This window comes from Panthera tigris, chromosome D3 (assembly GCF_018350195.1).
Source record: "Panthera tigris isolate Pti1 chromosome D3, P.tigris_Pti1_mat1.1, whole genome shotgun sequence".
NCBI lineage: Eukaryota > Metazoa > Chordata > Mammalia > Carnivora > Felidae > Panthera > Panthera tigris.
The window spans coordinates 66,404,672-66,429,700 of record NC_056671.1 but is presented as its reverse complement, the minus strand read 5'-3'; the positions used below and the strand labels follow the sequence as shown (position 1 = coordinate 66,429,700).

The 25,029-nt window shown below is 50.3% G+C and overlaps 1 protein-coding gene across 2 annotated transcripts in view; it reads left to right on the top strand.

The window, feature by feature from the left end:
- Window positions 1-25,029, top strand: part of LOXHD1 (lipoxygenase homology PLAT domains 1) — a 162,658-nt gene that overhangs the window by 83,282 nt on the left and 54,347 nt on the right. Inside the window, exons 15-22 of one of the 2 annotated variants that reach the window (XM_042962467.1) lie at window positions 2,272-2,348; window positions 3,238-3,434; window positions 5,826-6,018; window positions 9,541-9,701; window positions 12,057-12,522; window positions 12,974-13,128; window positions 15,043-15,176; window positions 24,106-24,275. In XM_042962467.1, the coding sequence (XP_042818401.1) occupies window positions 2,272-2,348; window positions 3,238-3,434; window positions 5,826-6,018; window positions 9,541-9,701; window positions 12,057-12,522; window positions 12,974-13,128; window positions 15,043-15,176; window positions 24,106-24,275 (1,553 nt within the window). Of the gene's footprint in view, window positions 1-2,271; window positions 2,349-3,237; window positions 3,435-5,825; window positions 6,019-9,540; window positions 9,702-12,056; window positions 12,523-12,973; window positions 13,129-15,042; window positions 15,177-24,105; window positions 24,276-24,668; window positions 25,019-25,029 lie in introns of those variants that run through there. The other variant, XM_042962466.1, reaches the window with a different exon arrangement.

Sequence of the window (25,029 nt, the reverse complement as noted above, 5' to 3'; positions counted from 1 at the left end):
GGCACAGGTGATGCTGATTGCAGGGCACAAGGCAAGCTGAGGCCCCCAAACACCCCAGAGCCCTCTCTGCCCCCAGACACATAAAGTGTTCATGCATTTTTGAGAAAATGGCTTCTCGTACCTTTCTGAGGCATGTGGTGATGGCATTTGCCGACTCGGGACCCAAGAGGACTTTGAAGAAGCTGGAGGCGGGGCTGGAGCTCCATGCTGGTTCTTTTTTCACCTGAGCTGGGAGAGGACAAACCAGGCCTCTTTCTCCCAACTTCTCTGCCAGGGTCAGGTAGGGTGAGCGGTTTAGCTCTGGCAGGTGTGTGTGTGTGTGTGTGTGTGTGTGTGTGTGTACGTGTGTGTGCATGCTTGTACATTCTTGTGAGCCCAGGGAAAGAGCAATAAAGTCACCTGTAGAAGGGCTCACCCATTGAGCAGCCTCTGGGTGCTGGGCCCAAGCGTCTGAAGCTGAAAGAAAACGGCTGTATTTGGAAATCTCGATCGATACCCTGTAAGTACTTCATTGGAAACTGAAATGGCAAGCCACGGTGTCCCTTTACTGCTGCGGTGGGCCTGGGGATGGGTGAGTGGTGGAGAGAAGGTTGGGAGGGAGCATGGGTTTTCCGATGGCGGAGGGCCTGCTGGATCCATCCTCCCCGTCCCCGTGAGTGGTGGCCAGAGCCACACCCTTCTCTGCAGTCTGCATCTGTGGGAAATGCCGGGTGACCTCTGCAGGCAGTGACCTCCGCAGGACAGGGGTGGCGACTCCTAACGGAGGGGCTCTAGGCAGTAGTCCCCACTCACAAATATCTCTCCCTGACCCCCACCCACGCTGGTGTCAGCCTCAGAATTTTACAATTGCGTCTTCACGTCTTGGAATCCCGAATGATTGTGGCGTTCTAGGCTCACAGCATTGAGAAGCCCATGGCGAGTGCAGCCACTCAGCTGCCAGCTAACATTTTGTGTGAGCTAACAGCCGGCAGGTGGGCATGTAAGTTCGTGTGCTTGGGGCGGGGGCAAGAGAGAAGGGATGGGGATGCCGACACTCAGGTGGGGGTATGTTGCAGAGAGACCGTGGTTCCCAGAGGCCTGAGCTCCGTGTCAGGAGGGCTGGGGCGGAGGCACACCTTGGCTTCCTTCGATGGCTTCTGTGGCCAGGGAGGTGCCTCCCTGCCAGGAGTATAACAGGGCTGGGTTGCCAAGACCAGCTGTAACACAGAGGCAGATGGGGAGACACTGGTCAAGAGAGGAGTGCCTTGGCTTCCCCGCGGTGCTGGAGATCACCGAGGTTGTCTCTTCTGCTGCCGTCACCTATATCACAGACCCTCGTGAGTCCTGGGGCCTGGGCACCTGGTGCTTGCACGGTCATCTCATTTCTCAGGCTGCATCCCATGCTCGGGGCAGATGGCGCTTTTTGGGTGACCAGTGCAATATGTTGCCCCCAGGTGGGTGACCAGCAGAGAGCTGGGGCCATGGCCCACTCTGACGTATAGAGGAGTCACCACCATCAAACCCAGCCCTGTAGGGTCCAGACCCAACTTCTCCTTATTGGCAAATCTCATTCTTCCTTGAGGACTCAGAGCAGAGCCCCTTCCCCACAAACTGTCCTCATTGCTCTGAATTCCTGTTGCACTTACTCTGGTTCGACAGCCATCCTTGTCCTGGTCTTCAGCACTTTGGCCGGTCTAGCCTGTCTTCTTAACTGGACAGTAGGTTCTCTAAGGGCCGAGCTGTGTCTTTACTGATCTCCATGCATCATCTCTGCCGTCTCCCCTCCCCAGAGCCCTCAGCACACTGCCACGCACATGGTAGGCTCTCCCAAAACGAGGTGATTGTTTTTGATGATAACAGTGACACCAGTGTTCATGACTTTCAGGACAAGCTCTTTACTGTGATTGCCAAGGTCCTACATCCTGTGACCCTTCCACCTGTCTAGCCTTCTTTGCTGCAGGCTAGCTGCCCTTCCCCCGCTGCCTTCCATCCACACTGGCCTTCCACCAGCTCCCAGAGGCTCTGCTCTGTCCCAACATTTGCTGTTCCCTGGAGATGGCACCTTCTTCTTCTCCCAGCTAACTCCTTGTCACCCTTCCGACATCAGCCAGTACTGCCTCGTCAGGGCCGTCTTCCTCCCCAGTCTGGGCAGGGACCTTTGTTCTCAGCCCCCCTAGAGCCTTTTCCTTTGCTGAATTCCCAGTTTTGGCCTTTCTGGTGACTCTCCACGAACAGTGTGATGGCTGGTTGTTGGCCACTCAAAGAACTAACAGCCCCTTGTCTGCCCAACAGGTGGCTGGACAAGGATAAGGATGATGGTCAGTTGGTCCGAGAGTTGCTGCCCAGTGATAGCAATGCAACACTGAAGAGTAAGTTGTCCCGAGACCAGGTGGTGGGTGTGCCCCTGACGAGAGAGGCGTCCTCCCGGCTCTTGCACTGTTCACATCATTCCCGGAGGGCAGCAGTGGGGAGGGCGGAGGGGAAGAGGCTCTGAGGGAGGATCTGGAATCCTCTTCTCTGTAGTCTCTTTGTGGCATTGGGTATGGGCCCCTGAGTGCACACAGGCCTCTGTTGATGAGAGCAACAAAGGAGGCAGCACCAGCCAAACAGACGTGTCTATCCTCCCTTGTGCACCTACGATGCAGACCTTTCTGGGTGATAAAATGGAAGAACACCAACATGGCATCCTGTTTCGTGACAGGGAGCTTCGGGCCCACATGAGGATTTCACTCCTGGCCGGCTACTTCTGAACTATTGACATCTTGAGCCAAACATGTAACCTTCTAAGGCTCTGATTCCTCACTTGTAAAGCCAAGATCAGAATACATATACAGTGCATATATAATGTGCTAAACACGGTCTGCAAAGCTTGACGTTCCTTTGTTTCGGTGTCTTCATCCATCAGATGAGAAACTGGACAGGGTGGTTGTTTGAGGTCCTTCATTCAAGTCTTTTACACTCAGTGGTCTTTGAATGCTTTCCTGTTGTCGGCATGTTCATACCTTGTGGGCAGGCCAAACAGGGATCAGCGTCCCAGTGTTGTTGAGGGGACCTGGCAGAGATGAAGGGAGCCCTGCCCCATCACAGGGCAACTTACGGAGAGCAAGGGTTAGGCTGCTGACCACCACCACTCCACCCCACCCCACCCCACCCCCGTACCAGTGTCCCGCCCTGGCTGCAGATTGCCCTCCTGCTGCAGCCCTTTCCACCCACCCTGCACTAATCCCTCCCTCCCTGCCTCCCACCTTGGACTCCCAGACTTCCGCTACCACATCAGCCTGAAGACCGGGGACGTCTCTGGGGCCAGCACAGATTCCAGGGTCTACATCAAGCTCTATGGGGATAAATCTGACACCATCAAGCAAATTCTTCTCGTCTCTGACAACAACCTGCAGGACTATTTTGAACGTGGCCGGGTGGATGAGTTCACGCTGGAGACCCTGAACATTGGAACTGTAAGTCTCCTTCCCAAGACCATGTGACATGCTCTCACCCACCCCGCATGTGTCCACGTGTGGGTGCACGCACACACTCACATGCACACGCACTCATGCACACATTGCACACTCACATACACACAAACACACTCTCACATGCACATGGGTGAACACATTTTAAAGGGAAAAAATGCCCTCTTGGGGATTAGCGAAGTACATTACTTTCCAGCTATGACCCGGAGCAGCAGAATATATGTGAACAGTGGTTAAGCTCCCAGAGTCCGTTTAGGGACAGAATGTGTATTTTTGGTGTCTATAGTTCCAACATTTCCTTTACCTACATAGGCAAGACCAATGTAGCTGGGTCCCAGACACTGGAGAAGGGGACACAGGCATGTGGGGAAGGAAAAGAGGAGAAGGGAAGAAATGAAAAGAGGGGCTGAAAATCTTCCCAATTCCAAACTTGAGTATCCATCTATCTGAATTATGCTTAGGAAACCTGTTTCAATGTACAACCCCAGCAACACTGGAGAGATACTGCCTTAGAAGATGGCACCTGAGGGTGTCCCCCTGTCAAGGACCCAGTGGCCCGGCTGCTAGAAGTCTGAGCAGTTCATCTAGAAGAACACAGATCTAATGCCCTCAACCATAGTGTTGGAAACTTTTCTGGAAATGTCCAAGCTGGGCTTCTTGTTAGTACCTGTCCTTCTCAAGGTGTGGCTAGCAGGAATTGGGATGCTGACAAGCTCCCATCTGTGACCTTACTTTCCTGTCCCTTTCCCCTCTCTCTAAGCCTCACCATATTTCAGGTTCTCCATCAAAGTGCTCTCATGTCAGTCATTTATCCCTTGATGGTAATGAGCTTAAATCACAGTCTTCCTTCCTCAAAATGTATTTACATTTTCAGCTGAATTAATAATCGTGGAGTGAGATGCTGTTCCCTTTACTGAGGATTTCTGGCAACATCCCCAGATAGATGAGACATCTGAGGGGAGGGGGATGGCATCTGGGGCCTTTCCTTCCTTTTTTGAAACCCCCTCAACAAGCAGTGTGGCCAAGAGGTTGGGAGAGCCAGCTCTGGCTGCTGATGGCCAAGGCTCCACGTTTCCACTTACCTGCTGAGCCTGTAAGTTTCTTCACCTTTGCTTGTCCTCATTCATAACAACAGGGGACACCAGGGGGATTGTTATTGGCATTAACCATGTTGATAGCACCCACATGCCCACAGTAGGTGCTCAGTAAGCTGGCGGTTAATCAACAGTCGCGCCATGTAGGTGCTAGGCACTCTGGAATTGAAAGAACTTCAGGAGTTCTGTCTTTAAGGAGCTTCCCATCCTGTCAGGTAGAAGACACTTGTCCCTGTCTTTATTCTTCCAGCTGATCCCATTGCTGTCCCAGCACCACAGACAATGAAGCTCTCCTGTGGCCCTTGGCACTCACCCAGAAGGCTGTCAGGCTTTGTAAACAAAGCTTGTTTCCTTCCTACAATTCCAGGGGACCCAGGCTACATGCACTCCGTTCTGATGCTATTTTCATTATCAGCCGCAAGAGGCACTTAGCACTCATAAGAGCGAGAACAGGGCTTAGAGGAACAATTTTCTAACTCTAGCCTTCTGGCACCAGACTCATGGCTAGCATTACCCCTTCAAACCATCACAGAGAGAAGCTGAGGGGAGGGGGAGGGACCAGCAGGGATCTCAAGGCTATTTGATAATTCCGTCTAATGTTCGAATCGCCCCGTAAACAGCATTAAAAAACAAAACAAAACACACTAAAGGGATTTGAACATTGAAGAACCAAGTACTCGTGAGGATGGTAACATGATGATCTACGCAGTGGTCTGTGTTAAATGTAAAGATGTTAAAATGTAAAATAGCAAAGCAAGTGGACTACTGAGCGTTACTGGAAAGAGAAAGATGTTCCTCAGGGCCAAGAGTGAGAGAAGGGATTGAGCACAGAACTGAGGGGTACATCAGAGAAGAAATGCAGAAATGGGTACGGTACTGTCTTGTTTAAACAAAGCAAAGCCAAACCAATAACACGGCTACCGAAGCAAATGGTTAATGTTTTGAATGTTTGCTTCCTTGTGTGGCCACCACTCAACACAATCACAGACATACTGGAGTCACACCCGCTCCCCAACTTGCTTCTCACAACTACCACAAGGGTGAGCTCCTCTTAAGAGGAGGGAACAAAGGCTCTGGGCGGGAGAAGTGCCCCGACTGGCTGATGGTGGACAAGACTGGGACCCAGCCTCCTCCTGCTGAGCCCCCCTCTTCTGGGGAGCTGGAGGTCTGGGTCAAGGAAAGCAGTTTGTACCAGTGTTGGTGGTGGGTGGGAGGTGGGTGGAAGCATGGAGATTTCTGTGCACCAGCTCTTTGCTCACTCGCACCCTGGGTTTCTTTCTAGATCAGTCGGCTGGTGATTGGGCATGACAGCACGGGCATGCACGCCAGCTGGTTCCTCGGCAGTGTCCAGATCCGCGTGCCCCGCCAAGGCAAGCAGTACACCTTCCCTGCCAACCGCTGGCTGGACAAGAACCAAGCTGATGGGCGCCTGGAGGTGGAGCTCTATCCCAGTGAGGTCGTGGAGATCCAGAAATGTATGGAAGCAGCAGTGATGGGACCATCAGCATTGTTTCCCTGCAGGATGGGGTTGTGGGGAAGGAGAAGGGACTGTGGGGTGACTTAACTTGATTCCAAGGGGGAGGCTTAGGGGAGATGATGGGGCTTCTGATTGCCTGCGGTGCCATGGTTCTAGGAGGGGAAAAGCGGCTCAATTTACAGATAGGGAAAGTGAGGACTCCGTGGATGAAATATTTTTTTCTGGAATAAAGGCAGCAAATGACTCTATTAAGAAATGTACATTCTCAGCCCTGTGTACAGGAGTTTGAGACATAGTCTGTGTCTTCTTCTGGGAAGACTGGCTGAGGAGATAAAGCTGTTTATTTATTCATTTATTGAATAAGTATATATAGTGACTGTTTCTCTGAGCCAGCGCTGCCCTAGGCACAAAATAGGCGAAACTTGCCCTTGTGGAATTTACATTCTACCAGGGGAGGCAAACAATAAATATATAATACAATGCCAAGTAAGAGCTATGAAGAAAATGAAGCAGGATAGGATGTTAGTAATGACATGGGGGTGGGGGACTTTTTTGGACAGGATGACAACATCTCTGAATGAGGGTGAAGTTCACAGTGATCTCTCCTCAACTATCCTGTAGGTTTCTTGACGGCTGTATCATATACACATGCTGTGTAATGGTACCTGCCACTGTGAAGAATCAACTCTTTCTCTTTTTAGAAGTTAGAACTTGATTTCCATCACAATAATACAGGTACTAGTTAATAAGATACAGATTTTTAGAAAGCAGTAGTTTCTTTCTCCTTACCATCTCCCTTCTTCAAAGGTAACAGTTGCTTTCACTTTCCCTCTGAAGTTAATCTCCATATTTTTAATAATTTGCTTGCCAATTCCTTGATTATTTTATTCATAGACATGAACTCTTGACTTCTTACAATGGAAGAGGAGGGTTTAGCTCTTTTAACACACATGAATGTGTGTGTGTGTGTGTGTGTGTGTGTGTGTGCATCCATTCCTCCCAGCCTTCAATAAAACTAAATCAGTATTCAATTTTTACATTATTATGACTATGTAAATAGTATACATTCTGAAACACATACTGTATGATGATAACATTTCAATTTTTGTACAACTCTTTGTTTTTTCTGGAGTTAATGATAGCCTCAGTTTTCATCTATATAGTTTTCTATATACCCATCTGTATTTCTATATACCCACCTATCTGTATTAGTTTGCTAGGGCTGCCATAAAAAAATACCACAGAATAGATGGCTTAAACAACAGAAATCTATTTTCTCACAGTTCCAGAAGCCAGAAGTCCACAACCAGGGTGTCAGCAGATCACATTTCTTCTGAGGCCTTTTCTTTGCCTTGCAAATAGCTGCCTTCTTGCTGCATGTTCACATGGTCTTTCCTTTAGGTATTTGCATGTCTGTGTCCTAGTATCTTCCTCTTATAAAGATACCAGTCATATAGGATTAGGGCCTCACTTTAATGACCACAATTGAACTTAATTTTCTCTTTAAAGTTCCTATCTCTAAGTCACATTCTGAGATACTAGGGGTTAGGACTTCAATACATGATTTGCATTGGAGTACGAGATAATTCTCCCATAACATCATTTTATCTCCATCTCCCCAATAAAACTAAAATTCTTTTCATAATTCTGTTTCCTCTCTACCTCCTTCCGCTCACTCCTTGCCCCAAGACATTCCTTTAGGAACCTCTGTCCTCCTGCTCTCTAGGCTGCCATGAAGCTGTCCTTTTGGGACTTCCTTTTGCCCATCTTTTTGGAAATTCCTTTCTTTTTTGATTTCCTATTTCCTGGACTTCATGTCTTTCTCTTCTTTGGTTTCTGCCTTCTTTTCATTTCTACTGGATAGCTTCCTGAGAAAATGTGCATGGAAGAGAAAAGTTGAGACCTTGCATGTCTGGGAATGTCTCACAATTGATCAGGAATTTGGCTCATTATAGAATTCTTAGTTAGAATTCATTTTCCCTTAAAGTTTAGAAGGAATTATTCTACCATTTTCTAACTCCCAGTGTTGCAGTTTGGAAGTCTGATACCATTCTGTTATCCAACCCTTTAGGGTTTTTTCTCTCTAGAAGTTTATGGGATCCTATTTTTATACCTGGCATTCTGAAATTTCATGATGTCCTCACTGCCTTTTGTGATTTTAGTTTCATCCATTACTCTGGATTCATCACGGGCTCCTTCTGTGGAGAATTTTTTAATTCTGAGACTTTTATGGGTATTTCTTTAACAATTTCTAACTCTCTATCCTCTATTTTCTTGGTAAGATGTTGCAATTCCTCTACTTTTCTTACCTTTCTATCATTTGTTATTTTGTTCTTGAGAAATTTCCTCTATTGTTCTTATGAGCTGTCCTTGACTTTATCCTTACTATGGACTATTTTATTTCAGCTACCACATGTTGATTTCCAATAGCTGGTTCTTGCTCTCTGAATGGTCATTTTTATCATAGTTTTGTGTAATTCTGGCTGCCTATTGCTCTAGGATCTGACAGAGGGAATGAGGTTGTGGGTTCTGTCCATTCAGAATGCCAGCTTTTACTGAATCCCCCTTGTGCAAATGCTTGCCTACCCTCACTGCCAGCTGATCCTGGTATCTCTAGTTCAACTTCTTTAGGCTCTCAGCCAGTCCTCTTACTTTCTGCCCCAAATCTCTCATATTGCTATGGTAATGGAAGAGACCCCATCTTGTTGAAAATAACAATCTTACCTTGAAAATAAAAATCACGATATCATCTTATGGCATTTCTGCGAGGGTAAGTCTTAACAGTAGTCGCTGAAAAACCATGATCCCATAGTTCTGGAAGACATCTCCCTCATCGTCAGAAATGGTGCACACCTAGTGGTGCACACCTCAAACACATTTCCACCCTCTAACTGCTTACTAACGTATTACTTAGGACACAGACAACTCTCTCTGGGTGTAGATGTATCTGTTGATGTCATCTGAAAGGTGCATATATTTAAATAAAAATTATAATTTCAGGGGTCCCTGGCTGGCTCAGTTGGTAGAGCATGCAACCCTTGATCTTGGGGTCATGAGTTCAAGCCCCATGTTAATGTATGTATTTTAAGAAAAGAAAGAAAGAAAGAAAATTCTAATTTCAGTCCCTTGTCCTTTACTGAACATAAGGAAGCCTTTGCTTCTTTCTACTCCGTGGTGTCTGCCCAGGGGCCGGCAGACAGCAGCGAGTGCTCACTGGTGTATTAACGACTCCTCATGCCTGGCTCCGGAAGTCGCGTGTGGTACAGTGGATCACTGGGCTCTGGAGTCTGATTGCTTGAGTTTGCCATTTCGACCACCTACTCAATTCCTTTAAGCCTCAATTTGTCAGCCTGCAAAATGGCACTGATAGTCCTCATCTCGATGCTGCGGAGAGGGTTAGATGAGATGGTGCCCGTGAAGCATCAGGCGTGGCACAGGGTCAGGAATGTTGGCTTTGCTGCTATCACTGCTATTATTAATATTACTGAATGTCCTGTTTTCTCCCCACGTGCCAACCCAGTGGTCCATTATGAGGTTGAGGTTTGGACGGGGGATGTGGGCGGTGCAGGCACCACTGCCCGAGTCTACGTGCAGATCTATGGCGAGGACGGCAAGACAGACGTGCTCTTCCTGTCCAGCCGCTCGAAAGTTTTTGAGCGGGCATCCAAGGACACGTTCCAGGTGTGTGTGGGTAAGGCAGCGGGAGTGCCCACAGAGGGCCAGGGGATGCCCCAAAATGAAGGGATTGGACTAGCTCAGTGGTTCTCATCCCTGGCTTCTTAGAATCACCTGGAGAGCTTTAAGAAAAAAAAAAAAGTGCTGCCTGGCCCACATCCGGATCAGTTAAGTCAGAACCTCTATGGTGGGATGTGTTTTCGGGGTATGCTTCTGAAAACTCTGCCGGGAGGCTAACAAGCTGCCAATTCCGAGAACCGCTGGAGTAGATGATTCTAATTTGACAAAATATGGCCTGAAGCCCCTGGTTACTGCATCCACTGCCAGCCTGTGATTCCACAGCTCTCTCCGCCTGTGGGCAGGGCCACACTTCGAGGCAGGATCTGGGGAGGAGCCTCCTGGCTGCATTCTCGATGCCCCAGGATTCTGCACTTCCCTTTGAGTAGAGAAGAAAAAGATGAGAATGTGAGCATGTTGTTGGCAGGGGAGGAGAATGCAGGTGTGACGCCCTGTGGGGGACACATGAATGTTTCCTGTGGGATACTAGTGCGTGTGAGTGAGTGTATGCATGTGTGTGTGTGTGTAAGCAGGTATGTGTGTGCAGGGAGCATATTCGTGCTGGGTGCTCTGTGTGTGTTTGTGTGCCTCAGGTCACTTGGCCCTCGGCAAAGAGTCCTACCCCAGTGCCCGGCAGGGTCTGATTGACCTGGGTCAGGGCATATGGAACGTTGGTGCTGGAGGGGGCCTCACTGAGGCCAACCCCCCATAACACTGCTGAGGAGGTAGAGGCCCTAGCATTTCACCTCTCTGAGCCTCAGATTCTTCCTCCGTTCAAACCTAGCCTTAGAGTGCCTCCCTAGCCTGCTTCGAAGTCCTTAGAGGGGTCAAAATGGTGAAGGTCAGGGTACGTACTCAGGAAATTGTGGCCAGTTGTGGGGGTGGAACAGAGCAGAGCGTCTTCCAATGCCAGCATGCTGTGTGGCTGGAAGTGATGCGGTCATGAATGCGGTCATGGGAGACGCATGGGTGCTGAGGAGACAGATGTGGGAGGAGGGGATGGTGAGCAGGCCCGACTGGAGAGGTTGAGGGCAGGGATGCTCTGACTTGGAAAATGCTGGGGAGGAGATCTAATGTGCTGAAGAACGAACTTACCAGGCCCAGAGCCCATCCCCTAAGTAGCTGAGAGGGAAAAATGCCTCTCCTTCAGGGCTCCTGGGCTCTCATTTTGGCTGATAACTTTCTCAGAAAGGTGGTTTTGGCCTACATTGTGGCTTCATGAACAGAGTCAGAAGACCTGAGTTCTTATCTAGACCTGGACTCCAGTTATGGGGCACTGAGAAACTCAGGTCCCCAGTCACCAGGACACATGTGGAAAAATTGGTGGCACCAGGCTTTGAAAAGTGTCAGACACCCAGAAGGGGCCCATCAGAATGGGGAACAGAGTGGCTCAACCAGCAGGTACCCCATGTGGACCCTCCCCTGAGCTCTGTGGGGCTAGACCTCGCTGCAGGGTGAGGCTTAGAACAGAGTAAGTAGATCGAAGGCCGAGGACCTAATCTGAAGAAAAGCTAAGGCTAAATCCATCCACGCTGTGCCAGACCCTGTGCCAGAGAGAAGCAAGAAAGAACAGTCCCTGTCTCAAGTAATTCCCCGTTCAGGTGGGCGGGGAGCAGCTCATGTGGACAGGGAGGGCATCCAGGACAGACCAGAATCACAGCCAAGGTCTGGGCTCCCTCTGCACTGCCAGGGAAAGAAGAAGCCTGTGCTGGGGGAGAGGCCTGGGGTCCCTGGGGACATGGGGGAGGGGGTTGGGTGTATTTTTGAAAAATAACAGTTTTCTTGCTCATTACATACAAAAGTTGTATATGATTCATGCTGAAAAAAACTTTGGAAAGAGAATCCAGAAAAGCACAAACTGAAAAGGAAAGTAGTAATAAGGTTCAGGAAATGGAATGAATGGATTTCCTTGGAGGCAGAGGAAGGAATAAAGGCACTCTGGGTGAGGGGAGTGCATGAACAGAGGTGTGGAACCAGGAGTGACAGGAATGAGTGCGATGTGCATGTGTGTGTGCGTGCATGTGTGGATGTGGGGCGGGGTGAAGGGAGAGAGGCAGGGAGACCATCCTGACCACGACCCAGGGGTTAGAAGGAAGTAGGTGTGGGTGGAAGGAGGGGCTGCAAGAGGTCCTGGAAGGCCGGCCGAACAAGCAGGCTGAGAGAGAGGGAGCTGGTGGAAGCTTGTGAGCTCGAGGCCCCGGGCCTCCCCACCGGGGCTCCGCACACAGGCCCAGGCCTGGCTGCGCAGGGGAGGTGGGGAGGACGCCAGGGGCCCCCCCAGCCACTGCCCTGCGCTTTGCACAGCTGGAGGCGGCGGACGTGGGTGAGGTCTTCAAGATCCGGCTGGGGCACACGGGCGAAGGCTTCGGGCCCAGCTGGTTCGTGGACACGCTGTGGCTGCGGCACCTGGTGGTGCGGGAGGTGGAGCTCACGCCCGAGGAGGAGGCCCGGAAGAAGAAGGAGAAGGACAGGCTGCGGCAGCTGCTCAAGAAGGAGCGGCTGAAGGCCAAGCTGCAGAGGAAGAAGAAGAAGAAGAAGAAGGGTAGCGACGAGGAGGACGAGGGGGACGAGGAGGAGGAGTCCTCGTCGGAGGAGGAGGAGGAGGAGGAGGAGGAGACGGAGGAGGAGGAGGAAGAGGAGGAGTTTGGGCCGGGGATGCAGGAGGTGATTGAGGAGTACAAGTTCGAAGCCCACCGCTGGCTGGCCCGGGGCAAGGAGGACAATGAACTTGTCGTGGAGCTGGTGCCGGCAGGCCGGCCGGGTCCTGAGCGTAAGCCCGAGGAGGGGTCTGCAGGTCCGCTGAAGGGGGCCCGGTGAAGGGGGGTGTCTAGCTCTCCAGTCACGTGGCAGCCCCATAGCAGGGCACCCGTCATGGTTCCCAAGTGGGTCTCCTGACCTGTGACAGGCCTCTGCCTGGGGTTAGCTCTGCCCCTTGGGCGGCTCTCAGGGGGAGCCTGGATGTAGCTCGCGATGACTGAAAGTGGGATGTAACGTAGGAGGGCGGCCAAGGGCGTCTCCCCTTGACTCTCAGGCTCCTGGGCCTCATGGCAAAGAAAAGTCTTGAGCAGTGGGGAGGGATAGGTTCTTTCCAGGTTAGTGCAGATGTGGAGGAATCTGTAGGTCCTTCCCGCTCCCACGAGCTGGCTGGATCCGAGAGGCTGAGCCTCAGGTCCGCCCCGAGGCCTAGGTGTCCTCAACGCCACGTTTTTCTCTGTCCCCAGCCAACACCTACGAGGTCCAGGTAATCACAGGGAATGTGCCCAAGGCCGGCACCGATGCCAATGTCTACCTGACCATCTACGGGGAGGAGTACGGGGACACAGGCGAGCGGCCCCTGAAGAAGTCGGACAAGTCCAACAAGTTTGAGCAGGGCCAGGTAGAGTGGGGGCTCTCTGGCCCTTGCGTGGGTGGTGGAGACTGCTGGTTCCGGAGGCCACACCCCCACCAGCACGGTGTCCGGCAGGGTGCTTTGTTGAGTCCACCCAGATGTAATCGAAGTGGTTCCTCTGTGAGCTCCGGCGCCTTGTGGTGGGGGGCATAAGATAGGCCGGGGAGGGGAGCGTCGAGCACCACGAAGCCCACAGGAACTGACCAGAGATATTACAGGTAGCAGATGCTCAGGCGCTGAGGGGGTGGAGCAGGGGGGTTCAAGGAGGAAGTGTCGACGGCTCTTTGGGGAAAACATGGTAGGAAGGAGAGCTGTACACTGGGCCATGGTGGGTGAGTGTGGGGTGGATGCCCACGATTACCGTGAGAGGTGTTCCCCGAGGATGGGTCCAGGGGACAGAGATGTGGGGTGGAAATCTGGAAGGCCCAGCTCCAGGACAGGGAGTCTTCCCACAGTGCTGTGTTAACGCTGAGCCAGGGGGCGCACTGCCTCTGGGAAGCTTGATGAGCCCAGTTAAGGGGGGTGGGGCATGAGAGCCTTGAAAGAAGGTTGAGAAGCCTGGACTGAGTCCTGGTCCCGCCCCAGCAGGAGCCACGAAGGCTTCTGAGCAGTGAGAGAAATGCACGCACACCCCTCTTCCAGGTATCGTGGGGAGAGTGTGAAAAATCCAGCTGTCATCTTTGTCCTTCAAGATGTTACAATATTCTCTGGCTGGAAGACTGTCCCCAGCTCACCTTTCTCATTCCTGCCCCTGATCCCAAAGCCACATTTCCTCATCCACACAGAGGAAGAAGAGAAACCAAACCCATGAAAGTACTCCTGGGCTCCTCTGATTTCTTTCAGAGGCTGCCTGCTTTTTCTTTCAATACTGCCTTGCCATGACTTGAGGTTTAGGGTTTATTTCCATAGCCACTATGATCCTGGATTGGAAGAAAACTGTCATAGAGGACGTAACTGGTACAATGGATGAAATTTGAATATGGGCTTGTATGTTAGATAATAGTATTGTGTCGATAGTATTGTGTTTCCTGAGTTTGGTAATTGTCCTGGGATTATATGAGAATCACCTGTTCTTAAGAAAGCTATGATGAAGAATTCAGAGGTGAAGAATCATGGTATCAGCCATTTACTTTTAAACGTTTCAGAAAAATAATAGCAAAAGAGAGAGACAGGGAAAGCAAATATTGCAAAATGTAGGTGAAGGGCATATAAAATTTCATCGTATTGTTTCTGCAAATTTTCTGTAGACTTGATTGTTTTTCAATATAAAGAATTTAAGAAGTTACAGCCGAGAGGAATCCCTTATCAGGTCCCGATGTCGCCTGCCTCCTGCAGTGCAGACGCGTATATTGGGCTACACGCACGGCCTTCCTACTCACATGGTGAGGGAGTGCAAGTCTCCTGTTCCTGTGAATCACTTTGGATTTACACTTTGAATTCTGTAAATCACCTTGGATTTGCACTTTGGCTCATCCCAGGTGCTTAGAATGGGTGGCTGAAGGGGCTTATGCACACATGTGCACACATAGCACAGGGTTTCAGCACACACCCAACAACAGGCCCTCCACAGGTGCACACACACACACACACACACCCCACAACACAAACGCGGGCAGCCAGCCCACCTGCCTTCTCCTCTGCCCCTCACGGTCACCTTCTTGGCCTTCCCACTCCTCCTGCCACCCTTTGGGACACAGAGTGAAAAGACCCCTGGTGTGGGCAGGTTATAAAAGAGTGCAGATCACACACGGTCAACTGGCTGCCACAGGTTTCCACACCCCCTTCCCTCAATGGTTTGGGTCTCCCTGCCGGCCCCCAGGTGCTGATGTGTAGGGGGGGTGGGGCGCACCATGTCTCGGGGCGGGGGGGCATCCCTCTGAGTGCTTCTCTGGCCCTTCCCAGACAGATACCTTCACCATCTATGCTATTGACTTGGGGGCTCTGACCAAGATTCGGATTCGCCATGACAACTCGGGCAACAGACCGGGCTGGTTCCTGGACAGAATAGACATCACCGACATGAACAATGAAGTCACGTGAGTGGGGCTTGAGGGGAGATGGGGAAGGCCATGCCTGCTTCTTAGTCCTGGGAAGAGGGCTGAGGGTGGGGTGGTTGGGATGTCTGAGGCTGGGGGGGGGGGGGTCGGTGGTGGCTGTATGTTAGTTTGGCTCCTGTGGCTGGCTGGGTGGGCACTGCCTCTCTCTCTCCCCTCTCACTGGGCAGCCCCCTGGAGTTCCTGCCCTGGCAGGTGACAGGACCTCCAATCTAGTTCTTGAGATCCATCAGTTCAGAAGGTCGGGTTTCCTGTCCCTGTCAGACCTCCACTGGCCTAGTCTCCATCCACTTACTCACTCATCCGTGTCTCCACATATGAAGCGGCTTCCAGTACAATGTTTTAATGTTCTAGACCAGGGGTAAGCACACTTTTTCTCTAAGGGCCAGATAGGAAATATTTTAGGTTTTGGGGCCATTTGGTCTCTGTCATAGTTGATCTATTTGACTTTGCAGCAGGGAAGCAGCCACAGGTGATACTTGGTGGATGTGGCCGTGTTCCAATAAAACTTTATTCGTGAACACTGAAACTTGAATTTCATGTCATTTTCACATGTCACAAAATAACAATGTTCCTTAGATTTTCTTTTTTTCAGCCATTTAAAAAATGTAAAATTCAGGGGTACCTGTGTGGCTAAGTCGATTAAGCATCCGACTCTTGGTTTTGGCTCAGGTCGCGATCTCGAGGTTCGTGGGTTTGTGCCCCACAACAGGCTCTGTGCTGACAGTGTGGGGCCTGCTTGGGATTCTCTCTCTCCCTCTGCCTCTCAAAATAAATAAACTTAAGACAATGTAAAATTCATGCTTAGTTTGTGGGATGTACATAAACAGGTGAGTGGGCCACATTTGGCCCACAGGCCATGGTTTGCTGGCCCCTGCTCAGGATTCCCAGCTACCACCAGGAGCTAGGTTGAGGAAGGCATATTATCCTCCTGACAGGTGAAGAAACCATGCCCCAAGGAGGTGAAGCCGCCACACCCCCAGAGCCCATTCATGCCAGAGCCAAGATCAGAACTCCAGACCATCAATGATGAGTCTGGTGCGTCTCCATCATTAGGCCCCATTGCCTCTTGAGCAAAAGGGGCCACGGAGCAATAGACATGAAAAAAGGCTGGAGGTGTGATGGGGAGGTGCAGGGGCAGACAGAGAGGAAGGCAGGCAAGATCCTGAGTGTGTTGTAGGGCTGCTGAGTGCCCGCCAGTGTCCGGAATGTAGCGGGCACCCAATAAACAAACATACGTTGACTTAACTTCTTGGTCTGCAGTCTGGTGTCTCTTAGAGCAAGCCCTCTTATTGGGCTACTCTCTGTGCCGGGCAAGGGGTGAGGAGGCTCACCCCATCTCCCACCTCCACCCCGCCCCACCAGCCCAAGAGACTGCCTCAGATGGGGACACCAAAGGACACCTCTCACATGGCCTGGTGTCCTGGCTTTCTGTGAGGTCATTGTGACGGCAGAGAAGGGCAGTGGGACAACGCTATAGCCGGGAACCAGGGTCCTGAGCTGTGGTAGTCCTCTCTCAGAAACTTACCAGGTCACCCTGAACTAAGTGCTCTGTGTCTATGGGCTTTCATTCACTCTTCTGATAAATAGGCTTAATGATGTCAGCCCAGCTTACTTCTCAAGATGTTCTGAAAATCTAAGGCATTTAAGCTGGGAAAGGATAAAGTACTGGCAAAAACAGAAGGACAGGAACAGACCAAATATCCCTGGCTTCCCCTTAGAGCTCTGTTAGGGTCAGTTAACTCTGTTCCATTGATTTGACATTTCTGGGCCAGCCCAACAATTTGTAAATTATTGTAGCCTTATAATCTATTTTAGTATCTGTCAGTACTTGTCCTTTTCCATTATTCTTTAAAAATATTAGCTTTTCTTGCCTTTTCAAATCAAGACATTAAGTGATTTGAAGAAAAAAATCCCATTGGAATGTTGATGGTTATGCCATTAATCGTATGTGTGGAGAATTGTGTATTTAGAATATTAAGTGCTGCCCCAGGGGCGCATTTCCATTTATCCAATTGTTCCTTCTGGTATCCCAGTGATGCTTTACAATTTTCTACAGTCGTACTAAGTTTATGCCTAAATATTTTCTATTTTTATCGCTCTCGTGAATGGTATCCTCTCGTTCCCCATCCCCTTTCTTCCCTCCCTTTCTCTTTTCCTTCCCTCCCCCACTCCTGGCCCCCTCATCACCTCCCCCGCCCTCGTCATCCTGTCTTGTTGGTGTGAGTCAGGGTCCACCTCCCCATCTTCACCAGCCCTGGTCAGAGGCTCTTGCCTGGTCCCTCTGCTGCACCCTGGCCCCTCCTGTGTCAGGGGTGTGTTCCTCCTCTGCTCAACAACCTGCAGAGGCTCCCATTCACCCCCAGGTGAGAGCCAGAGAACTTCCAGTGGCCTGCCCCACACCCCCTCCTTAACTCTTGGTCCTGGTCTCCCTCCTGCTCACTCCTTGCTGTTCCTTGAGCCCAACAGCCAAGGGCCTTTGCATGTGCTGTCCCTTCTCCCTGGTCCTCCTTCCCCTAGTGGCTTACTCATGCTTTCTCTAGGTAAGGTCTCTGCTCAACGGTCATCTGCTCAGCAAGCCTCCCACCCTGGACCTTTTATTTCTCTTCCTTTGTTTCTTTTTCTGCACGTCACTAACGTTTGACCTACAATCGACTGCAGTATTTCATCATTGTTCCTTTCCCCACAACTGAATATAAGGTCCCTGCCTAAGGTAACGATTTCACCTGTCTTGTTCCCTACAGTGTCCTCTCCAGCACCTAGAAGAGGGCCTGGTGCACAACAGGCTTGCCATAAATACTTACTAAATCAACTAATGAATACAAACCACATTTGCTGTGTTGACTCATTCATTCATTCAGCAAACACATGCCATGCTAAGTGCGGAGAGTCAAGCGGCTGGTTCCGACAGAAAACTGTGATGGTCTAGGAGGCAGATGTTTTAGGTTCATTTCCTGTCTCTTCCTTTCTTTACTTGTGTGGCCTTGGGAAAGTCACTTAAGCCCTCTGAGCCTCAGTTCTTCCATCCATGAAACAGGATAATAAAACTCCCACACAGCATTAAGATAACCCGTGTAAGGGCCAGCGCCGGGCCTGGCACCCGGCAAAAGGTAGCACTGTGCCAGTAAGAACCCAGTCAGTTGGCATCTAAAAGTGGCTGCATAGCTAGGAAGGAACGGGCATGAGCGGGATTATGAAGGAACTCCTTGGGCAGCAGGAAAGGCAGAGCGAGGGGGCCGCTGTCTCAGGGTGGCGCCCCCCAAATGGGGCTCAGGGACTGGGGGGTGAGGAGGGGGTCAGGGTGCTCCTCTGTCCGAGGTGACATTTCAGATGGGCCTTCACAAACCGTGATGTTTGGTGTTTGGAACAAAGGGCACTAAAGCGGCTGAACCGTGTGATGTGGGAGCTGAGGGGCACAAGGGGCATGAACGGCAGGTGGTGGGTAATTCTGTCCGACTCGTGCATGAAGGGAACAGGACAAGAACTTTGGGAAGGGAGGCCGGGGTGGGGGGTGCCGCTCCACAGCCAGAGGCTCCTAGCTGGCCAGCTTTTCCAGAAAGCCTGCTTCTTAATTTTTTTTTTTAATGTTTTTATTTTTGAGAGAGGAGGCAGGGGGGCAGGCAGAGCGAGAGGGAGACACAGAGTCTGAAGCAGGCCCCAGGCTCTGAGCTGTCAGCACAGGGCCTGACATGGGGCTCCAACTCGTGAACCACAAGATCATGACCTGAGCAGAAGTGGGACGCTTAACCGACTGAGCCACCAAGGTGCCCCTCCCAGAGAGCCTTCTGAGGCCGAGGTAGGAAGACAGAGAAGGAGCAGGGAGGCACTCATGAGAGATGTTGGCCTGGAGGCAGAGAGATTAAAGAGGATGTGATCTCTGGAGCCCCTGCCACCACACTGAAGTCACCCAAGCAGGATTCAGAGTGGCTCAGGGCTCTGATGCCCCGACAAGGCTAGCGCTCAGCAGGGTGGCAGTGGGGCCATGCCCAGTCCCTTTGGCCTCCAAAGGCTGCCGGTTCTGGAGAGCAGCTGAGCCTGACTGGAAATACCTGGAGGAAGGGCCGGTGGGAGGGGAAGGGCAGAGGTGGATTGATCCACAATGCAAATTGCCAAAAAAGGAGAGCATTCTTTCTCTTCAAGTAGGGAGTGCTTGAGGTCCTTTGTAGGAGTCCCAAGCTGGCAGGAGGCAGTCAAGATGATTCAGAAAAGGCTTTTGAACGGTGGTTTGCAGCCGAGGGTGGCTTTGAGTGGGTGGTCCTGGGGTCTGAGGTCCCTCGTGGGTGGACTGGGGCTCCGCACACAGGCTCACATTCCCTCAAGAAAGGACCTCTCTGGTCCTTTGGGCTAGGAAGAAGATGGTGAAGCTGGGGAAATTTATCTGTGGCTTCCTCCAGCCTCCTCTAGCCTGGGAAGCCCCACCCCTTCGCCACTCTGAAAAAAAAAAAAGTTAAAAAAAGTGTCAGATTGATTTTGTATTGGTAGCCGTATTTGGAATGCAGAGAGGCTGTTCCCACCCCCTCTCCTCTGCTCAGATAATTCCTGGAGGCTTGGGTTGGCTTTAGGTAGCACGTTCTAAGGGGAATGTTGAAAAAAAAAAGAAAGAAAGAAAGAAAGAAAATGCATCTTCAAGGAAAGGATAGTGGCCGGTTAAGAAACTTGGAGTTACTGCAAGAATTTGAAGGAGGAAATGAGAACATTTCACCTTGATAGGAGATAGTGCCTTCCAATGCTGTGGGTACTTATGGCTGCCGGTGTATGTGGGGACTGTGACCATGGCAACAAGCAAGAAGATCCCGAGCTCACGGGGTTAGTTTGCCTAATGGGGGACACAGATTTATGCTCTGGGCAAACTCTTCCATCCTCATCACTTCCGTGACCATTTATTTGAGAATAGTGCCCACAATTTATATCTCCAGTCGTACCAGTCAGAATAGTCTAGGTTGTGCTGAGTAGCAAATGGCCCTAAAATGTCGTGTCCTAACACAATAGAAGCTTATTTCCTGCTCACCCTGCATGTCCAGGACAGGGCATCGGGGGACTCTGCTCAATGTGATCGCTCAGCGACCCAGGCTGATGGGACGTTTTCCTCAACACATGTTTCCACGGTCGTTCTTGTAGTGGAAAGAGGTGTGACAAATCACCCACTGACTTAAAGATTCCTTACAGCCCAGAGATTCTAATCATATTAGCAAGGACTTAAAACTTCAAAGTCCTCCTAACAGCCAAAGCTATGAACCTCGGATGTTTGGATTTCAGAACACATGACAGAAATGGTGGGATTTGGCAGGAGGGGTACATTGTTTTGAACTAACACATCTTTGTTAAGTCGTTGACTCATCGGGCTCTGCTTTCTCCCTCTTTTCCACAGCTCTTGACTTGTTGAGGAAGTGAGGTTGTGTCATGTCTTCCTTCCTCCTTTAAGAGGTTAGCTGCTTTTTTTGATCTGCATTAAAATCTAATACACTCAAGTTCAAAGAGGAAGAGGCAAATGCTGCAAAAGTTAGGAATATATTTAGTGTCCCGAGTTTTGCCCATATTCAGCCTGGTATATTTTGCTTTCTCTACGTGTTTTCCGCCCGAAGATAGAGATTCCCATTCTGATTGGTGGCTTGAGGGTGTCATTAGATCCTCATTAAAGACAGATGCTGTTGGGTGGGCTTTTCAGTGAGAGTTGAACAGAAAGCTTGTTGGACTTCTTCCTCTGGAGTTTCATCTGACAGGATGTTCTCTGGAACCCCACACTCTTTCAGGGCCCTTGGAATATTGAGACACAAAAGACCTCGCAGATGATTTTATCCAGCCTTTGTAGTGGTGGAACTGAGGGCCTGGGGCCACGTAGCTTTATAGGGGAAGAGTAGAAACACAAACCCTGAATTCCTGAGTTCCAGATTCATGCTCTTGTGGCCATGCCATCCCACCAGTATCACCTGTCGACTTTGACCTGATGTGGTCCAGCGCTTGTGCACAAAATGGGGAAGGCCATACCAAATGACATACATTTTACAACATTAAGTTTTTCTGTCTTCTCAGTTTTTACTTTTTTTATTTAAAAAAATTTTTTAATGTTTATTTATTATTGAGAGACAGAGAGAGACAGAGCATGAGCATGAGAGGGGCAAAGAGAGGCGGAGACACAGAATCTGAAGCAGGCTCCAGGCTCTGAACTGTCAGCACAGAGCCTGACGCGGGGCTCGAACTCACAAACCGTGAGACCATGACCTGAGCCGAAGTTGGACGCCCAACCAACTGAGCCACCCAGGTGCCCCTTAGTTTTTACTTTTAAAAAAAAAGCTTATTTATTTTTGAAGGAGAGAGAGAGACAGAGCATGAGCAGGGGTGCGGGGGTGGGGGGAGGGGTGGGCAGAGAGAGAGAGAGGGAGACCCAGAATCCAAAGTGGGCTCCAGGCTCTGAGCTGTCAGCACAGAGCCCAACGCGGAGCTTGAACTCATGACCCATGAGATCATGACCTGAGCTGAAGTCATACACTTAACTGCTTAACCAACCCAACCACCCAGGTGCCCCTCAGTTTTTACTTTTGAGTGAAACTTAAGATTTGCTCCAATAATCAGTTTAAACCTCCTGCTCACCCAAGCCCCCCCTTTCCTTCCAGTGGCCTTGTTTAAGCAGGGTGGTGGCCACACCTGGCCAGCACACCTACTCGCCACTCTTCTCCTTTGCTCCTTCAGAATCCCTGGCAATTTCCGTCCCCGGTACGGTACCCAGAGACCTGCTTAAGCAGGACTTACTGCTGTGAGAGGAAGGGGAAGGGGAAGAAGGGGAAGAAGGGGAAGGGGAAGGGAGGGAAGGGGAAGGGGAAGGGGAATCCTCTGCTAAATCTTCTGTGGGTGCTTGTTGGCATCATGGGGCTAGAGGCTGAAGGCCCAGCACTCAGGCCAGTCCCAGCCCCTGCTCAGGTTCTGCCCTCCAGGGGGATGGATCTGAGAAAAGAGATGGGAAGAGATGCTGCCACTCTGGGCATGCCGAGGGGCTTTAATGTCCCAGTACAAGTATCTCGGGGACACTGGAGAAGTCGCTCCATGAAAGCCAGCCTCTGCTTCCCAAGTAGGCACACGCTCAGCAGGTGTGGGCGGACTTGGGCCTTACCCCTTCCGTCTGGCTGACTTCTCTCTCCTGGGATAAGTCGCCCACTCTTTCTTTGTGTCTCTCTCTCCCTCTGTCCTTGTTCTGCTCCAGCTTCCCACTCTCCTTGTCTCCGCCTCTGCCGCAACCCCACTCCTTTCTTTATTTCTGTGGCTCCTTTAATTGGCCATAATTAAGAGCCAAAGCCTATTATTCATAAGTTAATTGGCTGAATAAAAAATGTAACTTTCCCATTCATAACTTAAAGACTAGAAAGTGGAACAATATACATTTTTCCATTAAGCCCTAATTTAAAGGCAATTTAATCTATATTGCCCTTGACTGAGCTCCTCCCACCCTTTGAATCCGTGTCCATGAACACAGAATTGCCCTTCTGCACCCCGTGTGAGCCCGTGTGTGGGCTGAGGTTATGCCTCTCTAAAGTGTTGGCCCTAGGAGGCAATAATGTCTCTAGAGGAATGTGGGGCTCTGACAGGGATGAGACCCCCAGCCTACACTGCTCCCTCCTCTCCAGGAGGGACTTCCTTCTCTCCTCAGGGACTCTGATCAGTCCCTGAATGCATCTTAAGCAGCCAGTCTGGCAGGAAGGGGTGGATATTGGGTAGAATGGCCCCAGTTTAGACATGGGCTGCATCCACCAACCCTCTGAGTTGTTCTGGGAGCTTGGGGGCCCAAGGCCAGCTGTCCAGCCCACAAGCTCCAGAGACCCCAGGCATGGGCAGGGGAGAAACAGGGAAGTACAATAAGAGTAACAACAGCAATAGTACTAGCAAATTCTTACCGAGAGCCAGGCATTTTTAGAAGCACTTTAAAACATTTAACCCACGTAAACCTCATAACAACTTTGACATAAGCAATATGATCTTCATTTTACAGAATGGCAAACTGAAGCACAAAGTAGGGTTGCCAGGTAAAATACAGAATGGCCAGTTAAATTTGAATTCCAGAGAAGCAGTGAGTAATGTTTTAGTATAAGTATGTCCCAAATATTGGGTAGGACATACTTACGCTAAAACATTATTCATTGCTTATCGAAAACTCAAATTTAACTAGGAGCCCTGTGATTCTGTTGGCTAAATCTGGCAACCCTAACACAGAGAGGTAAAGAAACTGGCTCAAGGTCATATGACTATAAGTGGCAGAGCCAGGATTCCAACCCAGTCTGGCTCCAGAGGTGAGTCCTTAATTAATTCATGTTGCTACCTCCATCATCCCTGGACCCCCCTTTGCTTTGTTTAGGTGTCTTCATTTTAGCTGGGCTCAGCCTCTACACTGAGGAGTCTAACTTGGACCTCCCTTCCCTACATGGCGCCAGCTGTCTGCTATGCCATTCCTTAGCCACACTTTCTGTATCTTCCAGAAGCATAATTGGGTATCATTCCATTAAAATCCATTTACTCAACCCTTAAGTATTGAACACCTACTATGTACAATACTCTCTGCTAAAGTGGCTTTGGCTACCAGGTTAATTCTAGAAAAGGCTGGCACAGTCCCTGGAAGCACTTCTTCTAGATACCTCCAATATGACCCTGAGTGAAGGTTTAATAGGCTCCAGGCAACTCTTACACAGCCATTTTCAATGGGGGGTCTTGAAACCGTGTCCCCATGTTTGTTTTCTGCTCCATGCAAGTGACTCTCATAGGGTGACCCCCAGGCTGGGTAGGATGGGAGGGCCATGCTTTTGGATGGGGGGCAGATAGGGGAGTGTTGGGGCCTCTGAGGGCCTGTCATTTTGCAGCCCAGGACTGCTTTTTAATGAAACCTTTCCTAAGAGACGTTCCTAAACTCTCCTCATTCCCCTTCCTACAGGTACTACTTTCCATGCCAGCGCTGGCTGGCAGTGGAGGAGGATGATGGCCAGCTGTCCCGGGAGCTGTTGCCAGTGGATGAGTCCTACGTGCTGCCCCCGAGCGAGGATGAGGGGGCTGGGGGAGGTGGTGACAACAACCCCCTTGACAACCTGGCCCTGGAGCAGAAAGGTTTCCTAAACTAGAGGTGGTTTCTTCTCTCTAGCCTCCCTCCCTCGGTCTCCATGTTCCCTTCTCCTGTGGGTTCTGAGCAACCCCTCCTCTGGCAGTGTGTCTGTACTGCCCTTATCCCTCCATGGCCAGAATGGGGAGGTGAGGAGACATATTCCCACATGCCTAGCATAAGGCTGGGTATAAAGCACATGACTAGGCATGGAGCTATGGTCAGGAATGGAGTGGAATGAAATAGGATAGGATGAGATGGAATGGAATGGAATAGAATGGAATATAGAACTGAACGGAATAGAACGGAATGGAATAGAATAGAATAGAATAGAATAGAATAGAATAGAATAGAATAAGAATAGGTAGGGTAGAGTAGAGTAGAATAGAATAAGACTAGACTAGACTAGAATAGAATAGGTTGTAGCCTGCTCCGATCTAGTTCTGTGCTCTCCCCTCCAGGCACACCATAAGCCCTCAATACATTTTTGTCAGGGGAAAGAATGAACTTTCAAGAATTCTAGGATGCTTCCCTTCCTTGAAACTTACATCCCTAAAACTTCCCAGTGGAGAAGTCAGACCAGGCTCCTGGCTGATGAGCCTCCGACTCTCAGTCACCCCAAGTCTCCCCTAAACATCCTACAGCTCTATTAATTGAGAGATTCCTATGTGAGCTGGAGGCGGGGAGACCTCATCTCTGCCTTGAGGAAGTTTCCAGACTATAGGCAACTGCAGAACAACACATGCTACAAGTAAAGTGATT